Source organism: Macrobrachium rosenbergii, chromosome 19 (assembly GCF_040412425.1).
Source record: "Macrobrachium rosenbergii isolate ZJJX-2024 chromosome 19, ASM4041242v1, whole genome shotgun sequence".
Taxonomy (NCBI): Eukaryota; Metazoa; Arthropoda; class Malacostraca; order Decapoda; family Palaemonidae; genus Macrobrachium; species Macrobrachium rosenbergii.
Window position 1 is genome coordinate 20,462,845 of NC_089759.1, and position 23,565 is coordinate 20,486,409.

Genomic DNA, 23,565 nt, shown 5'->3' on the forward strand with positions numbered 1-23,565 from the left:
TAGTCACTATTAAGGTTTATTCATGGCCTGCAGGCATGTTGAATCAAGAGACTATAGACAAGTTGTGTCTACAGTAAGATTCTCTATGAAGCTGTAATTGAAGGCGAGATTCAACCATCACCAAACAGGCTACGCAATTAAAAAAAATAAGTCTAGTTCACATACAATAAAAATTAATAATGTTTAATGGATTAATATGCCTCAGAGGACTAAGTATGCATGTCCTGAGATACTTCTTGAGATAGGCTACATGACTAAAACCGTATTCTGGGGAAACGGAACACACCAAGACGGGCTCCATAGAAGAGGAGCAAAGCCATTATATAATATTGCATTTGTACCGAGACGAGTTTGTGCTAATGTTCTAATTTATGGAATTATTACAATGGACTGACCAGAACAGATAGACTTTGGTTTTTAGCAGTCTTCGCTGCACTGTAATCCAGTTGTATTTTTGCAAAAGTGTAAAACAAGACTTTAATACACACTCCGAAAGTTTTATTTGGTATTTTTCCTAAACAAATGTTTCATGCAACATTCATTAAGTGATGCTACTTAATTGTTATAGTTAAGCCATGAAAAAATGTGCTGCTAAAAGTAATATATATTAATAAAACGTGAATAACAGTACGCCTTTAACGGTTCTCGGAGATCAGTGTCAATAAACTCCTGTAAAGTTTGACGTGAAGAAGGTTTGTTTACAATCAATGACAGATGGTGTTCGAACTATACTCCTTTCGATTTGTCTGCTCATGTATTTAATAACGTACCATTATTCATTGCAAGCAGGAAAAAAATAAATAAAAATAAAATTAAAAATATTTACGCAATTAACTTTCAAGCATGCTTTTATTTAGCGTATAAGTTAGTTTAAAGACCAAACAAATAATTTAAAACTTGACCAAGAAATCGAACGAAAGTTAAGTTTCCGTTTTTGGGCAGGTGGTGCAACTTTCCACCCCTACATTGAGGTGACTCACTTGGTTACTCATCCTGAAAAGCTAGAGCGTTTTTGTGTCAGTCAAGTCATCGTTCAGCACGAGAGGTGAGCATGTAAGCTTTGTTTCTCTCATTTAAACTTTGTTTTACTTCCTTTGTCTTGCAAAAATGTTTTGACACCAAGACGATTCGTACTCATGGTAGGTTCGTGTGTGCATCCTTCCCGAAGCCAGGGCCAAAAGTCCTAAACTCTTTCTATGGTATCCCATTGTTTAGACTGAGCTTTCGTGAAGGCAGGACATACTGGCTTAATTTAGAATCTGTTCCCATTCATCAATGCTTCTCTTGTTACGGCTACAGTCCATTTGAATGCATTTGCTGTTGCCTGGCAAGAACAAAGGGCAGGTTGACCTTTGTCAGTTAGCCGTGTTTCAGCCTTCAATGTAATAAAAGCTTAACCTCCGTCACATGAGGTAACAAAATTTTAGCATCATGTTACACTACTTCGGTCATAAAAACTGGCTAAGCTGCTTTATACCAGTAAAAATGGCCTTTTTAATAACAGCTGGTAATTACCAGAGAAAAAAATGCCCTCATATATTTTATAAATTCATACCAGGTACCCATAACCTAATTACTGACACCATTTAGCATTTGTAATTTCCTTCTCACTTGTGAGCTGCACTGCACCAACTTTTATAGCCTTTGACATCTGTAGCAATTATATAAAGTTAAAGTTGTTGGTTTCAGCCCTCCCACATGCTGTTGCCTCTCGGGCGGACGTCAGCCGGGTAACCCCAACCCCCCACCATGTCGTCACTCATGGCAGTAACCATCCAATAGACAGTCTCACTATCCGCTCCTTGATGGGAAGCGAACGCTGGTCCCCGAGAACACAAGGTCAATACGTTACTAATATAGTTACTAAGATAGGCTATTGTTGTGAAATAGAAACTATAACGTATTTTTGTTTAAAGGCCATGAGCCATATGCTGCCAAATTGATTACATGTATGGAATTTTTCAATTTTTATTTTTCTGTAAAAGAAAACTAGAGATGGCTTTGTCCGTCTGTCCGCACTTTTTCTGTCTGCCCTCAGATCTTAAAAACTACTCAGGCCAGAGGGCTGCAAATTGGTATGTTGATCATCCACCCTCCAGTCATCAAACGTACAAAATTGCAGCCCTCTAGCCTCAATAGTTTTTATTTTATTCAAGGTTAAAATTAGCCATGATTGTGCATTTGGCAACGCTATAGGACGGGACACCACTGGGCCATGGCTGAAGGTTTCATGGGCTGCGGCTCATATAGCATTATACCAAGACCACCGAAAAATAGATCTATTTTCGGTGGCCTTGATTATATGCTGTACAGAAAACCCCATTGTTATTTATATTGCTGCTATCTGTCTATCTTAGTCATAATTACAACTAGGTGATCAGAAGAGACTCATTATAAATTACAACTAGGCAATCAGAAGAGACTTTCACTTTAAAATTCTGTGTTGCTGTTAGATTATAACGAAGCTAAAGTGATTGATAATATCTGGCAGAAATAAGCAATTTAGGGGTAAAGATCTCATCCCTGCCAACCCAAAAATAATGCAGGACTGACTATGAGTAGGATCACATAAAAAATGCTGAGATGTATGTAAATAATGGCTTGTAAGCTTAGTATGAAGCCTCATAACCATGAAAATATTTGTTCCAGTGATTAAAAGGCCTTTTAAAATAGTGAAATGGCTGGTCAGTACTCAGAATGAATCCAAAATGTATGACAGATAATAAGCAAACTGATCTCTTGTTTGGTTCTAGATTCCTATTAGTTCTGTACCCCAATCCTATAGTATTGATATATTTATGATTAAGGAGGAAATTTGGTAGCAAACATGGTTTCTGGGTATTTCTGGAAAATACTCTGACTACCTCAATAATTCAGCTATTAGGTCAGGTTGATTGGTTACATTTTTATATTGTTTTATTTTGATGTTGGAGTCCATCAACTTTTTAAAACAAGAACATGCTTTTAGAACAAATTGAAAGGAATACCCAGTGAATTGTACATCTTAATCAACAAATCCTAACCCAGCCTTCTGTTAACCTAGTGTAACCTGTAGCACTGCTCATGATTCCCCTTGACATTGGCTAAAAAATATTGTAAATATGGTAATTACAAAAAAATCATGAAAATAAAAAGTGATAAGTATCGCTGCATACTTCTGCATAGTACCATTATCTCAGTGATTGCATTTGTGGTGAAAGCCACTTAGAAGAACAGTTGTTGCAATTGAGACAATAAGAAAAATATGACAAATTATATCACTCAGTATGAGTAACTTGTAAAATAATATCCTCAATTCTTGGCCAGCTTAGGCTATGCTAGGCATTACAGTAGACACCTATTTTGGAACTACTCTGATAAATGTGATGATTTTGGCATTTTTCCCTTATGGAGTGTGCAGGGCAAGCAAATAATGACTTGCATTTGTTCATATGAGAATATAGTACAAACCATCACCTGTTATGCAGGGGTATTTCAGGTGTGAGCTGGAAATGGTTGTTGAAGCTTGGTGGCAGACAGGTGATCGGTGTGGCACTGCCCTCTCACTTTTGGTAACTTTTACTTTTTGCTTCAGCCATTGTTGGCTGTGTGGTCATGGTTCTTGACTGGGTTGTGAGGCTTGATCTTATACCTTTATTGTTTGTGATTATTGGTTGTTCAGTATGTCAGGGAAAATAGAACTGTGATCCTGATCTACTTTGTTTTCTAGCAACACCCTATATCTTTTATAATACCTATAAAGTATGAAGTTTCCGGTTCACAGTGATAGGAAGTGTTTATACACTGTTTTTATAATAAGACTTTTGTTTTGATTACTACAGAAACAGAGTGGTCATATGTTAACTTCTCTAGAGGAGCAAGTTGGGTTCTGTTTTTGCCCATCCTGTGTTCTTCCTTCTTGTTCTTAAGGGGAGGACTGTTGAGAGTTTTCTCCCTGGGGCTATCCTCTGGGATTTCTTGTGAGCCTTTCCTCCTACAGCCAAAGACCCCTTCACCCCTAGGCTTCATGGTTTCTTACCAGGTCCTCATCTCACTTTTTGAGCCTCAAACTTGGAAAGTAGAGGGGAAGAAGGGATGATGCATTGTGAGAGGGTAATACAGTAGAAGTATTTAGGAACCTATTCCTTTCAGTACTGACTCTGCTTTTCATTATGGTTTCATCCCTGTTTTTGAGAAGGAATCTGAACTGATTTGCTGAAACAGTCTGGGATGGATGTTTACTTGGTGTTGATTCAAAGTGTAAATATGCTTTTTCCTGGACTATGGAGTCTAGGAAATGCATAATTTAAACTCCCTTTTGACTCCTTTACCATGTATGTCAACTCTTGCTTCAAGTTTTCAGAATAGGGCCAGTCAATTTTGGTTTGTATTCTCATGAGAAAATACCAGATTTTAAAGACGATTTGTATTTATTTCTGATATACAACTCGGAGACTTTTATCATAATTGAACACCAACCAACCCTATATAGTTTTGCTAAAGGAAAAAGTGATGGGTTGCCCTCTTCTGCCTGCCAACATTAAATGCTTTGTTACCAAGCTTCAACAATAATTTCCAGGTTGAGCTGGGAATACAGTATTCCAATGTAAAAGGTTCTGGTTTGCCTGTTTATGAAAAATGTAAAGTGTTTTAAATTTAGTTTATTTAACTGATAAACAAAAGAAATCTGTCAGTTTTCTAAGCGCACATATGTTTTGGATGAGTTCCATAACTTCTTGGATGTTCTTTTTCTTAAGTTTAAGGAACATATAATGCAGGTGCATTGTTTTCTATAACATAATGCTTACCTGCCGTTTTTACCACCTGATACTGAGTTGTGCTATGGCTGCCGTGTGGGCTACATGTTCCGAGTACAGTAATGAGTGGAATTGTGGTGTTTCCTTGCTCTGTCTGTGGAATTGTGGTGTTTCCTTGCTCTATCTATCTCTATCCAAAAATGACTTATCTTCATAAAGTTTGAGTAACTTTTGTCAAACCTTTTACAGTGTATACAAAAGTTTGGAATTGTTGTTTATTTTCATATAAAAAAAGTCATACTTTATTTCATTGTATTTTCACTTGTTTGAATATGGTGCTGTGGATTTGATACCAGTTCCTGACTTGTCTGCTCCTAAATTTATATTATTATTTGTGGTATTTGTTAATTTTTTGGTGATTTGTCATGTTTTAAGCAGCCATATGAGTTACAGACTTGACATATCAATCTGCTGAAAAGGAGTTTAAAGGGAGCATTTCTAGTTAATTTTTACAGTTTAGCCCTAGTCCTTTCTTAATGGCAAGTAAGGTGGATGATACTAATACAGTATATAAGGACAGGATTCCCCTTCATGTGATTTTTTTTTTTTTTAATCAGCTAATCATGTGATGTTTTCATTCACTGAATGTTATCTCCTTAGCTTCTACCAAAATTTGTTCATGCAGATTATGAAAACTTTCTTGTAATCCTCAGGTACCTATATCATGTAATGTATTTTTCAGGAACTCTTTGACTTTAATTTCTTCGGAAAGGAAAGTCAAACATGTTTTTATAAATTCTTTTATCAGATGTTATGCTTTGTAACATATGTATTTTAACTTTTTTTTTTTTAATTCTTGGCATCATCTTCAATCTTAATTTAATTTAATCTGACAACCATCATTGGTACTGTATTGGTAATGTTTTTTATATTTGCAGACAAGATGGTGAGGGTAATATCTCAAGAAACATTTGATGCTGCAGTTTTAGAAAATGTGGTAGAATTTGATATGTCATTAGAAGAAGCAATTAGAGAGGCTGAAAGTGAATTTTCTGCTATGGTATGTATTATGAATCTTTCCTCATTTCAGATTACATCATAGTAGTGTACAGTAATCTGTTTAGTCATAAAATTATACTGTAATAGTGTACTTATTAACTTCTGTTTGTAGGGCATATTGTAATTTTTGGGTCATTGTGTCATGGAATAATTTCTACATTAATTAGTGTGCTATATCACTCAAGTTTTAATTAAAGCACTCATAAGAATGTTTGCAATGGATTGCACTGAAGACTGATTCTCTCATATGATTATTTAATTAATTTCACAGATTAATAGCTTTAAAAACTGGGGAGACAAGTGACTGAAAGTATGAGCACCAGCCTAACTTGTTTTGAGGAATAGCTCTTCCAGTATTCATCTGATTTATATATTATTATCAGCACATCATGGGTGATATTGAGTTGCGTGTGATTATGATTGTATAGATATTTCAAGTACTTATAGATATAAAGTCAGGATGGTGTACAAAAATATTAGTTAGCTGTGGTTGTTGCTGATGTACAAGTTAATAAGTGATGAGAATATTGAAATCACTCAGGTACCTTTTAATACAAAATCTTGAAAGTTAGTTTAAGTAACAAATACTAACTTCAGAACTTTGCCTACAACAAAGGAGGTAACTTAATGCTGACTGTCATCCAACTACTGTAATTCACTAATTAGTGTAAAAACAAGCTTAAATATATTAGCTACAGTATATAAAACACTTTAGGGATATAAATTGAATAACTGAATTATGCGCTTATGCAAGGAGAAAGTTGAAATTCAAATAACTAATGCATAGTAATAAGCCACATTATGTAGAGGAAGCCATCAAGACACCCTGTAAATATTTGCTGATTATTCATACACTTTCCAAGTAAGAAAAGGGGCATTAGATTAGACAATGATTGTAACAGAGAAAGGTTGAAGCAAAGTGAATTAGCTTTTCTAAACTTTTGAAACAAAGTGGGTGTTTCTTGTACCTGTGATCACAGGCCAAGGACATGACAAAGAATGAAGAGAGTAAATGCTACATACCAGTGGGTTGAACAGTCACATTTATCCACTCTGCTTCTTCTATCTACAAGACATACAAATATGTGATTAAGGTCACTGAGACCACAAATGGCAGCTCTACGTGACTGATGAAGCAAAAGCTGGTTGTATGTTGGTAAATCTGCTGATTTAAGAACATACCACTATCAAGGACATCATGTTGCCTTGGAAGAGGACAGTGTTAACAGTCCTATGTACATGAAAGTTTGTATTCAGATGTCTAGGCATTTATATCATCCTGCCTTGAGGAGCTCTGTTTGGTTTTGAGTCAGTGAAGTTAAATATAGTACTTGTTTCATAAGCTGTGCACTTCCTCAGGATTTGATGTGTTGACAGAAGAATCTTAAGTTAGAGTCAGGAGAATGGATGGTTTTAAATGACAGGACAGTCATCAGATATAAAACTGTCTCATGGAATCTTTCCAGAAGAATAAGAGAAAATTTTTGTATGGTAATTATGAATATGTGAGCATAAGCTGGTCTTGGACCTCAGACCAGTTAAACTTTGGAAGGAGCATCTTGGCAATAGTAATATCTACAATATAATTCCTTGCAGAGGTTAAAGGATGGTAAAGATATTTCAGTTTTCCCATTTAAGACAGTGAATCAGCTATCAGATTTACAATCCAAGACAATTTATTCCAATTGTTTAATATTCACCAACAATATTATTTTACTTTAAATGTTATTTTTATTACTATATCTTTCTAGGATGTTCGAACAGATGTAGTAAAAAACTTCACGCTTAGTGAAGATAAAAAAAGCGTTGTGCATGCTGTTGTAAAAGCATTAGAAGAAATCCGCTCAGAACTAGAATTACCATCTGGAAGCAAACTTCAAGAGCCTCTAGCCACTGTTAGAGCTCAGTGCAAACTTTCAGTGGCTCACAGAATCCTTGTTAATCAGCATAATGGATATGATACACTACTTTCTCTTATGAAGAAAGTCCAGGTATGTGTTTTTTGTTCCAGGTGTATAGCTATTTAAATGTTTGAGTTTAAAAATAACTTTGGCACACCTTACATTATTTGAGTAATTTCAGAGTTTATCTTATTTTCATTTGTATAATAGGTATTCCTAAAATGATTCCTACACTTGAGAATAAACAATGAGGAAAAAAGTTTCTGGTTATCATTAGTTTTAGGTGCTTTATATATTATGTGTTTGTTTCAGCTTATGTACAGTGTAAAGACTGTAGTGAGTAGTATTTGTAATATGGATGGCACAGCATTATCACTAAACCCCTGAATAGGTTTTGGAACCATTGATGATGTTTTATTTTACTTACAAATTAAGACTTTTTCAAGTTCTGAACACAGTGGTTTGGGATGAGGCTTTGGAAATGTTTAACACATTTAGGGATGAGCATTGTATTTAGATATATGTGTATAGCATAATAATTTATAGAACTTTTGCAAGACTTACTATTAAGCATACAGTATGTTCATATTGTCATAACACTTAATATCTTCAGGATGATCCAGAACTGCTAGAGCAGACCTTGAAGGCGATGGTTGCTTTGACGGAAACAAATCCTGATATTTTGACTCCAGAGGGAACACAGTTGATGCTTCAGCTCATTAATGACTGGAAGTCAAGAACAAATGAGCCTGCTGTTGCAGAGTATTTGGTAAAGTATTGTTTACAGACCTGCGGTGATATGAGTTATTTTCATGTACAGTATGTAGAATTTCCAGTTTAGCAAGATTCAAAATACCTATACTAATCTTATCTGTAATCAGGTCTTCTAGTAATGGCCAGTGCCATAATTTTTATGATTATTTTATAAATTACATATCATTATTGTCACATGTAACATATCAGCTTTTCTCGTAATGGAATATGATGTGTAATGAGATTTTCAGTGTTTATGTGTACACGCCCTGCTTGAATTCCCATCAGGCCCAAGTCCTTATTTGAACCTTTTTTCATTTTATTTCATGTAAATACTATAATTAGTTTGAGGAATTTTGATGATCGTGACTCATGTTGGTAATATCAACATCCTTACTTGTACTGTATTTTTATTTTCTGTTGAAGATAGAAAATTATTTCTGTATTATCATAAAGTTTGTTCATGAGACTTACCTGCCAGATATATATATAGCTGTATTCTCCGAAGGTCCGACAGAATTTCAAAATTCGCGGCACACGCAGTGGCCGGTCAGGTGGTTAGTACCCATTCCCGCCGCTGGGAGGCGGGTATCAGGAACCATTCCCATTTTCTATTCAGATTTTCTCTGTCGCCGGACTGTCAACACTTGTTGTCAGTTCCTCCGCCTTTTGGATTTCGAAATTTGTTGTCACTTAAGTATTTTGGTTGTTTTTTTGGTATTCGACTGGATCTGTGACTTGGCATACGCTCTTTGTGGACCGTTTTTGATTTTGCTTTTGACTTTTCTTATAATTAAGATGTCTTACCTCTAGCTATCGAGTCTGTAGCTTGGGTGAATGTAAGGTGAGGCTATCGAAGACTTTGATAGTTCCTCACTCTTTATGTATGATATGTAAGGGTGTTCAATGCTCTATGATAATCGGTAATGAATGTGTGGGATTGTCTGAGGGTGAGTGGAAGATATATGAAGCCTATATGCTTTAATTGGAGCGTGATAGGCTGAGGAAATCTTCCTCCTACAGTGCATCCTTAGTTGGACAGTCAGGGTTTTCTCCTACTAGTAACCCTGTAGTAAATTTATTACTAACCCTGTAGTTTGTTGCTGCAGAAGGTAATTCCCTGGCTCTCGTGTGGAGTCAATGCGTGCTCTTGAAACTAAAGTGAATGCAATTCAAACGCATAGTGTTAGTGCTAGTGCCCCTAGTGTTGTGGAGGGGGCGTCAGATCGGCCCTATAATGCCTCTAGGCCTGGACCTCTGTCGAACTCCCAGGACCAGGGAGGGGGCATGTCGAAAGTCGCATGAGGGTTACGGGGGGCTTCCCACCGATCTGGCGTCCCTTCGGCAGGTCCTGATGACGCTACCCAGGCTGCCAGGGATCGTGCTCAGGCACGCATCCTGAAGGATTGCTTCTCGTCCTCCGACACGTCCTCCCCGCCTCGGGGTTGGAGCTCTCGGTTGGACTCTCGCCCTCTTAAGAGAAGCTTAGAGGAGAGGACGCTTCACGTCCTCTTCCTCTAGACGTTTGTACTCTTCCCCGAAAATTGCGTGGATATTCCTCTGCAGAAGAGAATAAAGTGTTTTTCGAATGATCACTCTACTCGACCCCCCTGTCGCGCTAAGGCAAGGGCTAGAGCTTCTTCCCCTGTGGAAGGAAGTATACGTCTCTCGCCCCTTTCCTTCTCTCAGGTTCAGCCCTTCTTCCGAGAGAGTGGCTTCTCCAACGCATAAGATTTTGTTGGGTTTGCAACAACAGCTGGATGCTCTCATGAACCTTTCAAGATTCGAATCTGCCTGTTAAGAGGTACAGACTTTCACCTTCGTCTCCCGCTTCGGGAACGATACAGAGCGTCTGTCGTCTAGAGAGAGTGTTTAGTGGCTTCCTATTCGTCTTCCCCGAGTTGAGGTGTTGGCCTTTTTCTTGTGTCGCGCCAGGAGCGCGTCTTGCTCTTCGTGGCGCTTCTCACGCTTCACGCTCCTCACCTTGGCGCTCGGCGCGCGCCAGCCATGACGCGCGCGCCACGCTGTGACTCTCTTCTAGTACTTGCCACGGAGCCTCTCGCGGCGTCACGCCATGACGCTCGCGCTCGCTTCGCCCGTATAGCTTCAAGTCTTGTGTTGACACCGCTCCAGTTGTTCATCATGTCGCACAACTACCCGCTTCAACATCTGATGTCCTTCTTAATTTAGCCAGTACTTGCTTCGGCAGTACATATACTAATTGGAACGATACAGAGAAGATTAGCATGGCTCTTGCGCAAGGATGACACGCTAATCGTGAAGCGTTCCACATTTTTTATGTTTACTATCGTACTCTAGTTGGCGACTTCTTCGTTCGCGGGAGTTCCGCTTACGTATCGGCGAATCGGAACTACTTTCACCACTCACTCAAGACCCACCAGCTGCGGAAGAACATCCTCTTTCGTCACAGCCTTTGTATGAAGAGAAACTTCTTTCGTCTTCTTCTTCCTCTGATTATCAGACTCTGGCTTTTTTCTTAAGGATCTGTTTCCTGAGACTTTTCAACCGTCGGCTCCTCTCTCTCCACCTTCGCAGTTGTCTTTGTCTTAAGGGGAGCGTTTGACGAAAAAATCGGAAATAAAATTTTCTGGGATATTTTATATATGGCATCATACATATCCTGACTATCTTCTCAGAAAGTTTTATTTAAAAGTTCGCCACAGTTAGAAGTTATAAACAAAACAGTAACCTATCATAGTCAAATTACATTTTTCATATAATGTAATGATATTGTCAGTATATCGGTGGCAATTTCCTTTTAGCTATGAAATAATATCTAATGCGATCTATGGCAACCCTGTGGACATAGTACGCATCAGGGAAAGACAGGAATGCCGCAGGGCAGTCAGTGCCGTCAGTAGCAGCTCAGAGCTTGACTAAGTAAAACGTCGCGCTGGCCATCCTCAGCCGTGTTTTGACACTCGCTTCATTTAGCTTCATTTAGCGAAGTTATATTATTTTGCAGGTCTATTTTTTGGCTTTTCATTATGTCATAAAAACATCAAACTGTGTAACGGCAAGCAAATAAATACACAGAGAAGCAAAAAATATCGTTTTTCTCAAAACTAAAGTTATCGACATTCAAACTGCATCTCCTTCATAACGCTTGCACCGTTCTCAGATACAAAAAGTAAACGAAAGCTAAATGTTTGCATAACAAAGGGGCTTCCATGGGAAGCAACACGAGACCCGCACCACGAGAGAGAGTTTTTTTCCCGAAGGAATGTCACTTCCAAGAGAGGTAGCAAGTGACTCCCTTCATCTAAAGACTCCCTTTGCAACCAGGCTTCATTTTGCACAAGCCTGGAAAGAGTGAGGGGCAGACGTTTGGTCCCTCCTACTGTTAGAGAGAGGTTACTTGATTCCCTTCCTGTCTCCTCTTTTGTTTTTTGTTTCCCAACTGCCTTCCTGTCAAACAGAAAATTGTTTGACCTGTTCGAACAGATGTTCGAGCGGAGAGCAGTGGAACAGATCTTGACTCGGTGTTCCCGGGATTTTACTACAGATTGTTTCTAGTCCCGAAACTTTCAGTAGGCTGGAGACCCGTCTTGGACGTCAACAGGTCGAACAACTTGGTCCGGAAGGAAAAGTTCAAGATGGAGACCTCGCAGTCAATACTAGGAGCCCTTCATCCCGGGGATTGGTTGGTATCTTTGGATCTCCAAGATACTTATCTTCACGCCCCAATTCATCCACGTTCGGTGAAGTATCTCAGGTTGTCTTGGGGGACTAGACGTTCCAGTTCAGGGCTCTCTGCTTTGGACTCTGCACAACGGCCATACCACGTTGAAAACACCGCTTCTCGTCCGATCAGCGAAGTTAAGCAACGTTGGGTCTGGTCAGTACTTGGATGGTTGACCGCCTGGGAACACCAGATGCTGTTGGCGTCACATTTTGCTCCGAGGGTGTTTACACGTCTCATGAAAAACGTTGCGATGCAGTTGCATCTGTCGCACGTCAGGATCTCACTCTACTTGGACGACTGGTTGATTCGGCGTCGTCGGCGAAGGTATCTGGAGGACCTTCAGTTGACTCTGCAACTCGTGAAGTCCCTGGGACTTCTGGTCTGTGGAGAAGTCGCAGCTGATCCCCTCACTGTCCATTGTGTCTGGGAATTCAGATCTATTCAGCGGCTTTTATAGCGTCTCCGTCGCAAGAACGGCAACTTCTATGTACGAAAAAGTTTCGGCCTTCTTGGAAAAGGAAACATGCTAGGTGAAGGAAGCAATGAGTCTGCTGGGGACCATTTCCTCGCTGGAGAAGTTTGTTTTCTGGGAGTCTGCATCTCAGGCCTCTTCAGTTTTTTGTTGGAGAACTGACAAAGCAAGGAAGACTTGAAAGAGGAATTGAGAATTCTTCCTTATATAAAGAGAATCTGTGGTGGTGGCTCGATCCAACGGAATTGCAGAAAGGGATCTCCCTCAAGCTTCTGAACCCCAACCTAGTGTTGTTTTTCCGACGGGTCGTCAACAGGTTGGGGGGCAACACTAGAGGGAGAGGAAGTGTTAGGAACCTGGAGAGAGGAACAGGTGTCCTGGCACATCGACTTCAAAGATTTGGCGGCTATCTTTTAGCTCGCCAATTCTTCGAGGTCCAAGTTTGCAATCGTGTAGTTCTAGCAAACTCGGACAATACTACTTGTTCCCTGTTCAGCCTTGCAAGAGAGATTATTCTTTGAGCCTATGCTCGCAACATTTCGATTCTCACAAATTTTGTTGCAGGGGTCGAAAATGTTCGAGCAGACCTGCTCTGTTGGCGCCATCAACTCCTGCCGAAGGAATGGACCCTTCATCAGGAGGTTTGCCAAGATTTTTGGAAATTTTGGGGTCGCCATCTTGTGGATATTTTCACGACCTCAAGAACAGCGAGGCTCCCTCTATAAAGCTCATCTGTACTCGACCCTGGGGCAGTTGCGATAGTTGCTCTTCCCTGGGATTGACGGGAATAGATGTTTACGCCTTTTCCCGTTCTAAATTCTGGGAGAAGTCATACGCAAGTTCGCGGCCTCACAAGGGACGAGGATGACTCTCATCCCCACGTTTTGGCCTTGAACCACTGGTTCTCGGAGTTTCTCTTCTGGTTGGTAGACGTTCCGAGGACCCTTCCTATGAGAGCAGACCTGCTCATACAAACCCACTTCACGAGATATCTTTGAATCTCCCGCTCTGAACCTGACTGCTTTCAGACTATCGAAACTTGGTCAGAGCGAAGGGGTTTTTCTGGCCAGGTGGCACGGGCCATCGCTAGAGCCAGAAGTTCTTCATCTAAAGGATATATCTAGCGAAGTGAGCAACCTTCAAAGGTTGGTGTAGAAAGAAGGGCTTTTCCTCTTCCTCTATCACTGTGAGCCAGGTTGCGGATTTTCTCCTTTACTTAAGAGAAAAACTCGATATAGCAGTTCCGACTATCAAGTGTTATCGGAGCATGCTTTCGATTGTATTCAGACACAGAGGATTAGCTTTGTCTGACAATAAGGACCTCCAAGATCTTACGAGCTCTTTCAAGACGTCCAAGGTTCCTCAGCTGATTTCCCCTGCTTGGAACTTGGACGTAATGCTCAAGTTTTTGATGTTTAGTCCTTTTGAGCCTCTCCGCTCTGCATCTCTTAAGGATGTTACTCAAAACGGCATTCCTGTGGCGAAGAGAGTGAGAGAAGTTCGAGGCCGCCATGTGGGCTTCAAGGAACACAATGCTGTCTATTCTTTAAGCCCTAAGTTCTTGGCTAAGAATGATAGGTCTTCTAACCCTTGGCCTAGACACTTTGAAATTAAAGGTTTAGCAGACCTTATTGGACAGGAACCTGAGGGAGTTCTATGTCCAGTTAGAGCTCTCAGTACTACCTTAAAAGAACACAGGACACTCGTGGTCCATTGGATGTTTTATTGTGTTCTGTGAGGCAACCAGTTAAACCTATGTCGAAGAATGCACTGGCATTCTTCATTAGGGACGTCATTAAGGACGCACACTCTAGTTGTGACGACTCCAACTTCAAGTTGTTGAGAGTTAACGCTCACGAGGTGAGGGCAGTTGCTACCTCCATGGCGTTCAAGAAAAATATGGTACTCGGTGACATTTTTAGTGCCACATTTTGGCGAAATCAATTCGGTGTTTGCCTCACACTCTTGGCAAGATGTTTAGGTAGCATACGAAAATTGCTTTTCGCTGGGACCATACATTGCTGCTTCAGCAACCTTGGGGACAGGGGTAACTCTGATCCTATCCCCTTTTTAATTGTGTTTTTGTGGTTGTTGGGTCGACTACTGGAGGCAGTCTTCCCAATCCTTTGCAAACTAACGCTTTAGGTGTTGGTTAGGTGGTTAGTAATGCTCTTTTGTCCTCTTTGTATGGACTATGATCTAGTCACATTGTGGTCACGCCCCGTTGACAGATCATCTAGAAGTTGCCAGCTATATAGGTCACTACCTCGCTGGGGTCTCTAGTAAAGCAGAAGCAGACTAGAGTGACAGTAACCACTCAGTCAGCTACGCTGTCAGATAAGGAACCAAAATAATTTTACCAATAATTGGTTTTTCCTAATTCTTGGCTGTCTCTACCCCCTCCAAAGGTGGTATTCAGCTATATATATATCTGGCAGGTAAGTCTCATGAACAAAATGATATTTTAATGATAAAATAAAGTTTGTTCATACTTACCTGGCAGATATATATATTTATATTGCCCTCCCTCCTCCCCTCAGGAGACAGTGGCGTTAGAAAATCTGAATAGAAAATGGGAATGGTTCCTGATACCCGCCTCCCAGCGGCGGGAATGGGTACTAACCACCTGACCGGCCACTGCGTGTGCCGCGAATTTTGAAATTCTGTCGGACCTTCGGAGAATACAGCTATATATATATCTGCCAGGTAAGTATGAACAAACTTTATTTTATCATTAAAATATCATTTTTTTAATGGGACCACTGAGTCGTATTAGAAAGCACATCCCCATCATTAATTGCCAGAAGGTGTCAAAGATGGCTGCTGTCCATTTCTCAGTGAAAAAAGTTTATAGATAAATAAAAAAAAATCGCCTCAAAATCCCTGAAACCCACCTGGGACCCCAAGGGGATGCCAAGAAAATCTAAAGAGTGTGGAAACTGAATATGATAATTGTAATTCTGTTGGTTTTAAATCATACATCTTCTGGATATTAATAACAAGGAACAAACTGTTCTTATATACCACAAAGTATGTTGCAAAATATGTTTTGGGGGGATTACTGTATACATGTTCTGTACACATGACAAGCTAGTACAGTAGACTAAAATTCCAGTTTTATTGTCAAAATCCACCACAGGGTCAACACAAACATAGCCTGCCACAAAAAACAGCTTACAACTCAAAATCTTAATGACAGGGTTGATAGCATGTCATTGGAAGTCTCTTTCTGGTGCATTGTTACCATTACATTTAGCAGTTTCCAGTATCTGTACTGTACTTGGAAAATGCAGCACTTAGTATCTGTGAGGTAAGTATAATACTTTGTAGAGAGTTATATATGCATTTATATTTTTGATGAGTTACCCTTGATCAAACCAATTAACATTATATCATTAAAAATCTGTAATGAGATGTCCCTTTCAGGCTCGTTGGTCAACTGAATGTTGCTTGAAACATGAAGACAACCGACAGAATATGGTAACAGCTGGCTCACTGGAGTCTCTTGCGGCATTACTTCAAGCACAAAAATCATGTTCTAGGGCAAGTGCTATAATATTATGGAGTTTTTTTGGTCAAAGTAAAAGTTTTACAGATATCATGGAAATTATTAACAATATATTTGGCATTGCTTAGGTAACATTGTAAATGCCAAGTATACTCATTTCAGTAATGTAAAATATATCCTTTTGATCTTAAAAACTTATCTTATGAGCTCAATAAAAACTTATCTTAGGAGTTTGTATTTTTCTGTAATATTTGGTAATGGCTTAAATCACATGTAATTTGTCCTTGGTTTTTGTGTACTTTCAAATAGTACGAGTTACAAATATAATTTATTTCTGGTCTCTTGATTTTTGGGTAATGAGAGCAACTTGTAAAACTTGTTCTTGGTCTTTTTTTTTTTTTTAGGTAGTGAGAGCAGCTTGTAAAGCTATAAGAGCATTTACTTTGGATGATGACATCCGACAAGAGTTTAGCAAAGCTCATGAACATGCCAGGGTATTAGTTGAAGATCATGACCTTATTACAATCTGCCTAGAAATTTTGAAAGGTAAGCTTTTGAAATGTGTATTTTTAATATATTTAGTAAATTAAGAAACTACAAGGCTTTGAAGATTTCCATAACATTGATGAAATTTGATACACCCTGCATTTATCTGTACTGTTGTTCTAAAAAAAAAAAGATTGCATACATCTTTGAACACCCCAGGCAATACTCAGTCAAGCTTTTGATGCACAAAGGTCCACAGTGTTTAATCTATACTGATGGCTCCAGTCATATTCTGGTGCAGGATTGGCTGCCAAATTTCCTGTTAAAATAGGTTGGTTCTTGTTGTCTAGAAATGCTTCTGTTTTTATGGTGGATCTGGCAGCAATATTGTTTGCAATAAGAGACTAGGGAGTTTTTCCAAAAAAACCTGTATAATATTCCTTTACTAGAAAACCTAATCTACCTCTAGACTTATTGCTTAAAAATTCTCAGAACTGAGAAATGAAATGAGAAGTGAAATGAAAAAGCAACCAGAGCTGCATACCCTCTGAAATAATTTTTTCTTGTCTTTCTTTTTACCAAAGTATTTAACATCTACCCTGTATTACTAAGCTTTTGAATGTCAAGAATGCAGTTCATCATTACTGGAATGTCCCAGTTTTAGATGACAAGTACAGTAATAGGTCACTCCATATCCCTTAAAAGTTTGTTATATTTTTAGTAAGTATTAAGTGGTAATTTAATATTTTCTTTACAAGAATGGGTTCTTTGTGCTAACTTTGAGTCATTATATTAACTCATAAATTTCGGTAGATGATTATTGATGACTATTAGTTTGATAAACTAGTAAAAGTATGTTGTTATAAATTACAAACCTATCAAAGTACACTTTCACTTAAGCTATAATGACTTGCTGAGCAGAAAAATTAACTCATACTGATGGGTAAAATGATTGCAATTAAAAGCTTTATGTGAATTGCTAAAAGTTCCTTGCTTATTTCCTTAGATAGTTATAGTTAAGTATATACTAATTACTGTTTTGTGACTGTCCTCATTTTATCTTGCCATTGTTTTAATAAGTTATCTTCAATCTTATAAAGTTGTAATATTGCTTTAAGCTTGTACAGTTTAAGTAATATTCAGCATTGTTATTAAGAGCGTGCATATATGTGACTATTATCTTAATACACTTATCAGACAAGTTATTTGGAATTTATGTTTGTTCTGTGTACAGTTTTTTGTGTTGACGTACAGCTATTAAGCACTTGTGTTTATGTATTTCCCTTTTGTTTAATGGTCTAACTACTGAGCACAAGCCTCAGTCATTTCACAAACATGAGTTTGAATCTTGTAAGGAGGGGACTTTTCTTTTATTTCCTTTTTTGGATTTGAGATATTGAGTAGAAAGTATATCCATAAATATTAGAAATAGAGAAGTCATTGTGGCAACTACAGTATTTATAGCATTGATAATTGGGATCATTAAACTAGATGTGCATATGTATATTTGTTTAATACCAAACCTGTAACTTATAGTTACAGGTTTGTTATTAAACAAACCTTCTCTGAAGGATGAAAAAGAAACATGTCTGAAAAATTCTCTGGTGTCTCTGGAGGAGTCCTTTTGTGGACCTTTTATGTTTTACTTATTACCTTTTGAAAACCACTTGATTTAGTTTTAGCCTTTAATTTCTGGTTTTACATCAGATTGTATATGTTTTAGAGACCATTAATTTGTTAGGATTATCTTAACTGCATAATAAAATGACAGATTTTGGATGTAATGAAAAGTTCAATTGCTTTGTTCTCAGATTATCTGAATGAAAGTGACACAGCAAGCGAGTTGTTATCTACTGTAGGTAAACTGTGTGTGAGAGCAGAATACTGTCAACTTGCCGTCGACAAAGGTGCCTTGGTTGTTATCAATGATGTTTTGGTGTCCTTCCCTGACCACGCGGTATGATAATTACTGTCAAATGTATTGATTTTAATATGCTGTGTACATCTTTCTAACATTAAACAACTTCTAAGATATCTTGGATATTAAGCAGAAATTAGTGACATGCACTTCATTTATAAATAGCCAAAATTTAACTTAGGAGTAAAGAGACTCGTTCAGTGTCAATAACCAAGCACTGTAGTATATTTCTGATATGTAGAAAATAATATTTAGCAATATTGACCATCTTTTATATCAGTGCTCACTGTGCTTAATAATTCTAATTGGTACAATTCCTTCAACAGGTACTTAACAAACAGGCAATGTTGCTGTTGAAAAATATGGTTGGCAATGATAAAGTAAAGGTTGAGGCCATGAGGACTGGTGCACCCTCACTAATCATAGCAGCGCTTGATAAACATCAGGTTAGTGATGAACATCAGGTTAGTGGTCTTAAGCCTGTAAATGAAACAATTTTCATCTGAAGGAGTTATTAGTGTACAGAGCACATGACAGTTATTTTCAAATGAAAGTAAATATCACAGCTATTTTTTCTGAATGAAAGACTAGAACTTTTTGTGTTAAATTTTCACATTGTCTGTTCGTTTATATAATCTCATTAGGTAACGATTGGCTTGTCAAATTATTTTGACTGTAGCAGCCTTCTTCCAGACAACTGCACTTACCAAACATTAATGCACAGTATCCTTATTTTACTTTGCAGTACTGTATTATGATTTTTTAAATTATTTTTTTCAGTTATTTTGTAGTGTCTTTTTGTACAAACACAAACCTTAATACAGTATTTTATATAAGCTTTACATCTGCTAAAAGCAAAGAACTTTGTAAAATTACCAAGAAGGGGTGTGAATTGTTCGTGATGTATCAACGAGGGATACAAAATGTGTTAGATATTTAGTAGGACTTCCTGCAGGTTGTCCTTTCTGTCTGTACATTCAGATTACATAAAGATCTTTCAACACTTTTATTTTTTATATTAGAGCATTGTTTGACTTAAATGTGAATAAATTGAGAGCTTTTTGACTTTCATCTCTCACATGCATACTTAGCTAGTGTCAATTAATTTTTTTTACTTTCTATTTACTATGAAAATGAACCAAAGAACAATACCCTGAGTATTGGAGAGACTCTGGTACTAGTAATCATCTTCATTATTATCACCTCCAGTGTTTGTGATGCAAAGGGAATCTATGAAGCTCTCCCTTCCATGTCTTTCCTGTGCTCTTATCTTCCACAAGTTGCCACTCATTTCCAGTCTCCCATCTGATAGTTCTTATCCAAACATATCTAGGTCTTTGAGTTTCATCTGTGATGCCCATAGTAGAATCATATAAGTTCATTTTTCATTCCAAAAATTCTTTTTTTCATGTCAGGTATTTGAAGGTTATGTTGCCACTTTTTGTCCTTGGACAATGTTCTCAAGTTTTTATGCAAAAGCCAGCCCATAGCCTCATTTTGGGACTACATGAAAGTGAGAAATCTGGTTGAGACTGTAATTTTTTCTCCGGCTACTAAAAACTAGACTGTTGAGTCTGGGGACAAGTGAGGACTATGAATGTGGACATTTGTATGATTGATGGCTTTCTATGGAGAAACTAGCTTCGTGTTACAAAATCTTGGTATTTTACCCATCTAGTTGTAAGTGTACATTATTCTTATATTTCAGAAGTGTTTTTGTTACAAAATTGTTGTACAGAATGGCTAACATTGAATAGTAAAAACTGTTTTTGACATTTCTTTCAGACTGTTCCTGGATTATGTGAAGCTGGGATCAGTGCTTTGTCTATGCTTGCTCTGAGAGTTCCTGCCCATGCCAAGTCATTAGTGCAGACTGGTGCTGCAGATGCTGTAATACAAGCAATGAAAATTCACACACAGGAAAAGCAGCTACAGGTATGTTCACAACTGTTATAAAACGTTTAATTGAATTATAGAGCAAGATTATTTTTGTGATTGTTCTAGGTTCATCATTTTTTTTATGATATACATAGCATGTCCGTAACAATTAAATTTTTAGATAAAGTAATTAGATGAGGAAGTAACATTTCTTCAAATATTTGAATTGCAAATATTAAAGCACTTGTCCTTTGAACTGTCATGGGGCCCTTACCATGACATTGCAATATATTGCAGACTAACTGGATTTCTGTACTGACATGAAGTATGACCTTCATTTTGCTTCCCTTAAGAAATTTCCTATGTTCTTTCCTTTGTATTTCCTTTTTATGTGTTGCTTGGTCTTGTAGCATTTCTTGTTAGGATTTATTTAGACTGAATCTCATTCTTGTGCTGCAAAAGTTCATGTTGCCACTCTTGAATTATTCGTGGTAGTAAACAGTACGCTTTCATGACTATCTTATTCCTTCAGAGAAATACTGCTTACAATGTGCTTTGCATGCTACACAGTCAGAGATCTTTCTGCTTTTTATATGTCATCCGCTCCCTCTGGTTTCCTATCCTTTAGCTGTTCAACTTCTTTATCTGTCTTGTGTCAGTTTTCAATTCTCATTTAAGAGCAAATCCCTCAGGCTAGCCTAAAAGTCTAGGCACAAATGTTGTGTTTAATAACAAAATTATAGTAAAGATTAAACTATAATAGTATAGTAATAGTAATAATAATATTTGCATCGTGTTTGAACCTCTGGTTAAATTGAAAATAATACTGTAGTAATAATGAAACATGTTTGAAGCTTATGAAGCAAATTTTCAAGTAAAAAGGAATGTTATGGGGTAATTTATACAAAATATTCTTCACCTTCTAGGGAAGCACTTTAAAGGTTTTACTGTAAAGAGTAACCACCAAGTAATTTAGTAATTACAAACCAAAATACAGTAAAAATATTTTCCTTCTTTTCATTATTAATGAAGCATTTCATCTTCCACAGAAACTTGGTTGTATGGCCATCCGTAACATGGTTGCCCGTGTTCCAGAGAACCAGCAGCACTTTTTAGAAATAGGTGCAGAGAATCTAATAAAACAGGCTGTTGAAATACATGGCCAGCCCATGAAAGATGTTGCTCAGGCTGCTCTTAGAGACTTGGGTACTGACGTAAAGTTGCAAGAGCAATGGAAGGGCACAGGCCATGAAATCCACCGATAGAGGGTTGTAACAAACAGTTTTTGCAAAATTCTTTTATTTGTTCCATCACCAGGTGACAAGCATAAAATAGATAACCAGTGATTGCAAGGGGTTGCATGTCCATTAATCTCTTTAGAAAGCAAAACCAAAAGTTTGTAACTGGCATTTGCTGGATCAGTTTAATTGATAATATCTTATCAATTGAAAGATACTGTAAAGAATCACAGCATTACCCAAACTCTTAATACTGTACATTAGTGTTGTATGGAGTAAGGTTGGTTTAAAGAAATTAACTTCAGTAATTCAACTCAGTCCTCAGTAGTCAAGGTTATGCCTTGATGTGCATGTTCCAGTTGCAAGTAGTATTGTAAAAAATATTTTCCTCAGTATAAAGGCTTAATATTTAAATTGCCAAAAGCTAAATTTTAATTCGGGGAATTTTGGTAATTACTGGTATTCAGATGTCTTGCCAAAATTACTTTGGTGAATTTTGTGAGAGAATTACCTGTCTGAGAACTGATCAGTACATGAGTATTGAAAAATAATTGTTCGTAAAAGATGTAACGTTTTAATGATTTCTATTCTTACATACTGTATTTAGAAGATTCACATTAATTATTTTTCTACATACCGGTAAGTGAAACTTTCAAGACAGTTATCTCATTAATCCTTTTATGTTATAAACATTTGTTTTTCATTTACAATAATACTATTCAAAGAGTAAATTCCTGGGCCTTGTAAGCTAATTCATTAAAGTTCAAATCTTACATACTGAGCTTTCTCGGTATCTGTGTGAATGAATTTTTGGAAAATATTGGGGAAAGTATATTCCTTGCAGTTAGTGGTTATCTGGTTTACATGACTGCAACTAATATTTGCCTGAAGTTTAAAATAGTGCTGGGGAATGTGCTTTTTGTGCTAATTTAAAGCTATTGGGTCCTGTTGGATAGAAAGGTATTTCAGATGAGTTTTCCTCACCTACATTATTTTCATTACATTTCCACTGTAGTTATGATATTTTGTAAGACTGTAGTACTGTAGTAGATAGACACAAAAAAGGTAGCTTTTACCATCTGAGATATATCTTTTCTGAAACTACTTTGGTTGTGTGGAGTTACACATGTTACACCCTTAAACACCAACTGACTGATTTATAACAAACTAGGGTCACAACATTAGTGTACAAGCTGAATGAAGCAGTTACTTATTTTGCTAATTTTATACTTTTCTGTTATGGTTTCTCATAATAGGAAGATTATTATACATATAGCTTTACTTGATGTACTGTAACAGTATTTAACTAATTCTTCATAAAGAATAAATTTTCACTAATATTTAATGGTTTTTACTTAAATCAGTGTACCTCACTGAAGCCTTTGGATGTATGTTGCAAACTAGGTCCTCTCCTACTATCTGTCAGTTTGGGAGATGTATAAATATATTTTTTGTTTTTTAGTACCTTGATGATGGCAAGAAAAATTTTCAGAGAAATAGTTCCAAAAAATGTTTAGTTTCTGAGTCCTATAATAGTCTATAATTTGCCCAGTTTTTGCTATTCTTTCAAAAAAACTTTTTTTTAAATACAAGCAGTAGCTAAAATGTGTGGCTCTACACTTGCACCAACAGATCCAGTGAGTCCCATGTAGTTCAATGTTACTTTTTGTGGTCTGTAATCTGTAATATTCACCGAGAAAATGAGGGCCTGCGAGGAGGAAGCTCCAGCTATAAGTAATGGGATTTGTAATAAAGAAATTCACTGGTTTAAAAAAAAAAACACTTATTTAACCACAAATCCATTGCTTATTTCTCTACTGTGATTTGGATCAGATAAATCGAACAGCTGAACCCAGGATAAGTTGACTGGGACTCTCAAGATCTGTGAAAGAGCATTATGGGCTGAGAGA

General features: G+C 37.5%; 1 protein-coding gene and 2 non-coding genes across 8 annotated transcripts; all 3 read left to right on the plus strand.

Annotated features, from left to right (window-relative positions):
- Positions 1-706: 706 nt before the first annotated feature.
- LOC136848688 (armadillo repeat-containing protein 6) lies at positions 707-22,995 on the plus strand. 6 transcript variants are annotated; one of them, XM_067121169.1, is made up of 11 exons: positions 919-1,045; positions 1,690-1,839; positions 5,675-5,796; positions 7,547-7,786; positions 8,310-8,465; positions 16,054-16,170; positions 16,540-16,681; positions 18,433-18,578; positions 18,866-18,985; positions 20,325-20,474; positions 21,467-22,995. In XM_067121169.1, exons 2-11 carry the CDS (start codon positions 1,806-1,808, stop codon positions 21,680-21,682), a joined length of 1,443 nt encoding a protein of 480 aa, XP_066977270.1. In that variant the 5' UTR covers positions 919-1,045; positions 1,690-1,805; the 3' UTR covers positions 21,683-22,995. The 6 variants fall into 6 exon arrangements, with proteins under 6 accessions (XP_066977273.1, XP_066977274.1, XP_066977271.1 ...); XM_067121168.1 differs by having other exon boundaries at positions 927-1,045; positions 16,054-16,174; positions 16,544-16,681; XM_067121172.1 differs by lacking the exon at positions 1,690-1,839 and having other exon boundaries at positions 707-1,045.
- Positions 10,643-10,746, plus strand: LOC136848880 (U6 spliceosomal RNA). Its single transcript, XR_010856169.1, has one exon. It is a non-coding gene; the product is annotated as a U6 spliceosomal RNA (small nuclear RNA).
- LOC136848884 (5S ribosomal RNA) lies at positions 12,239-12,357 on the plus strand. The gene has a single exon (XR_010856172.1). It is a non-coding gene; the product is annotated as a 5S ribosomal RNA (ribosomal RNA).
- Positions 22,996-23,565: the final 570 nt, after the last annotated feature.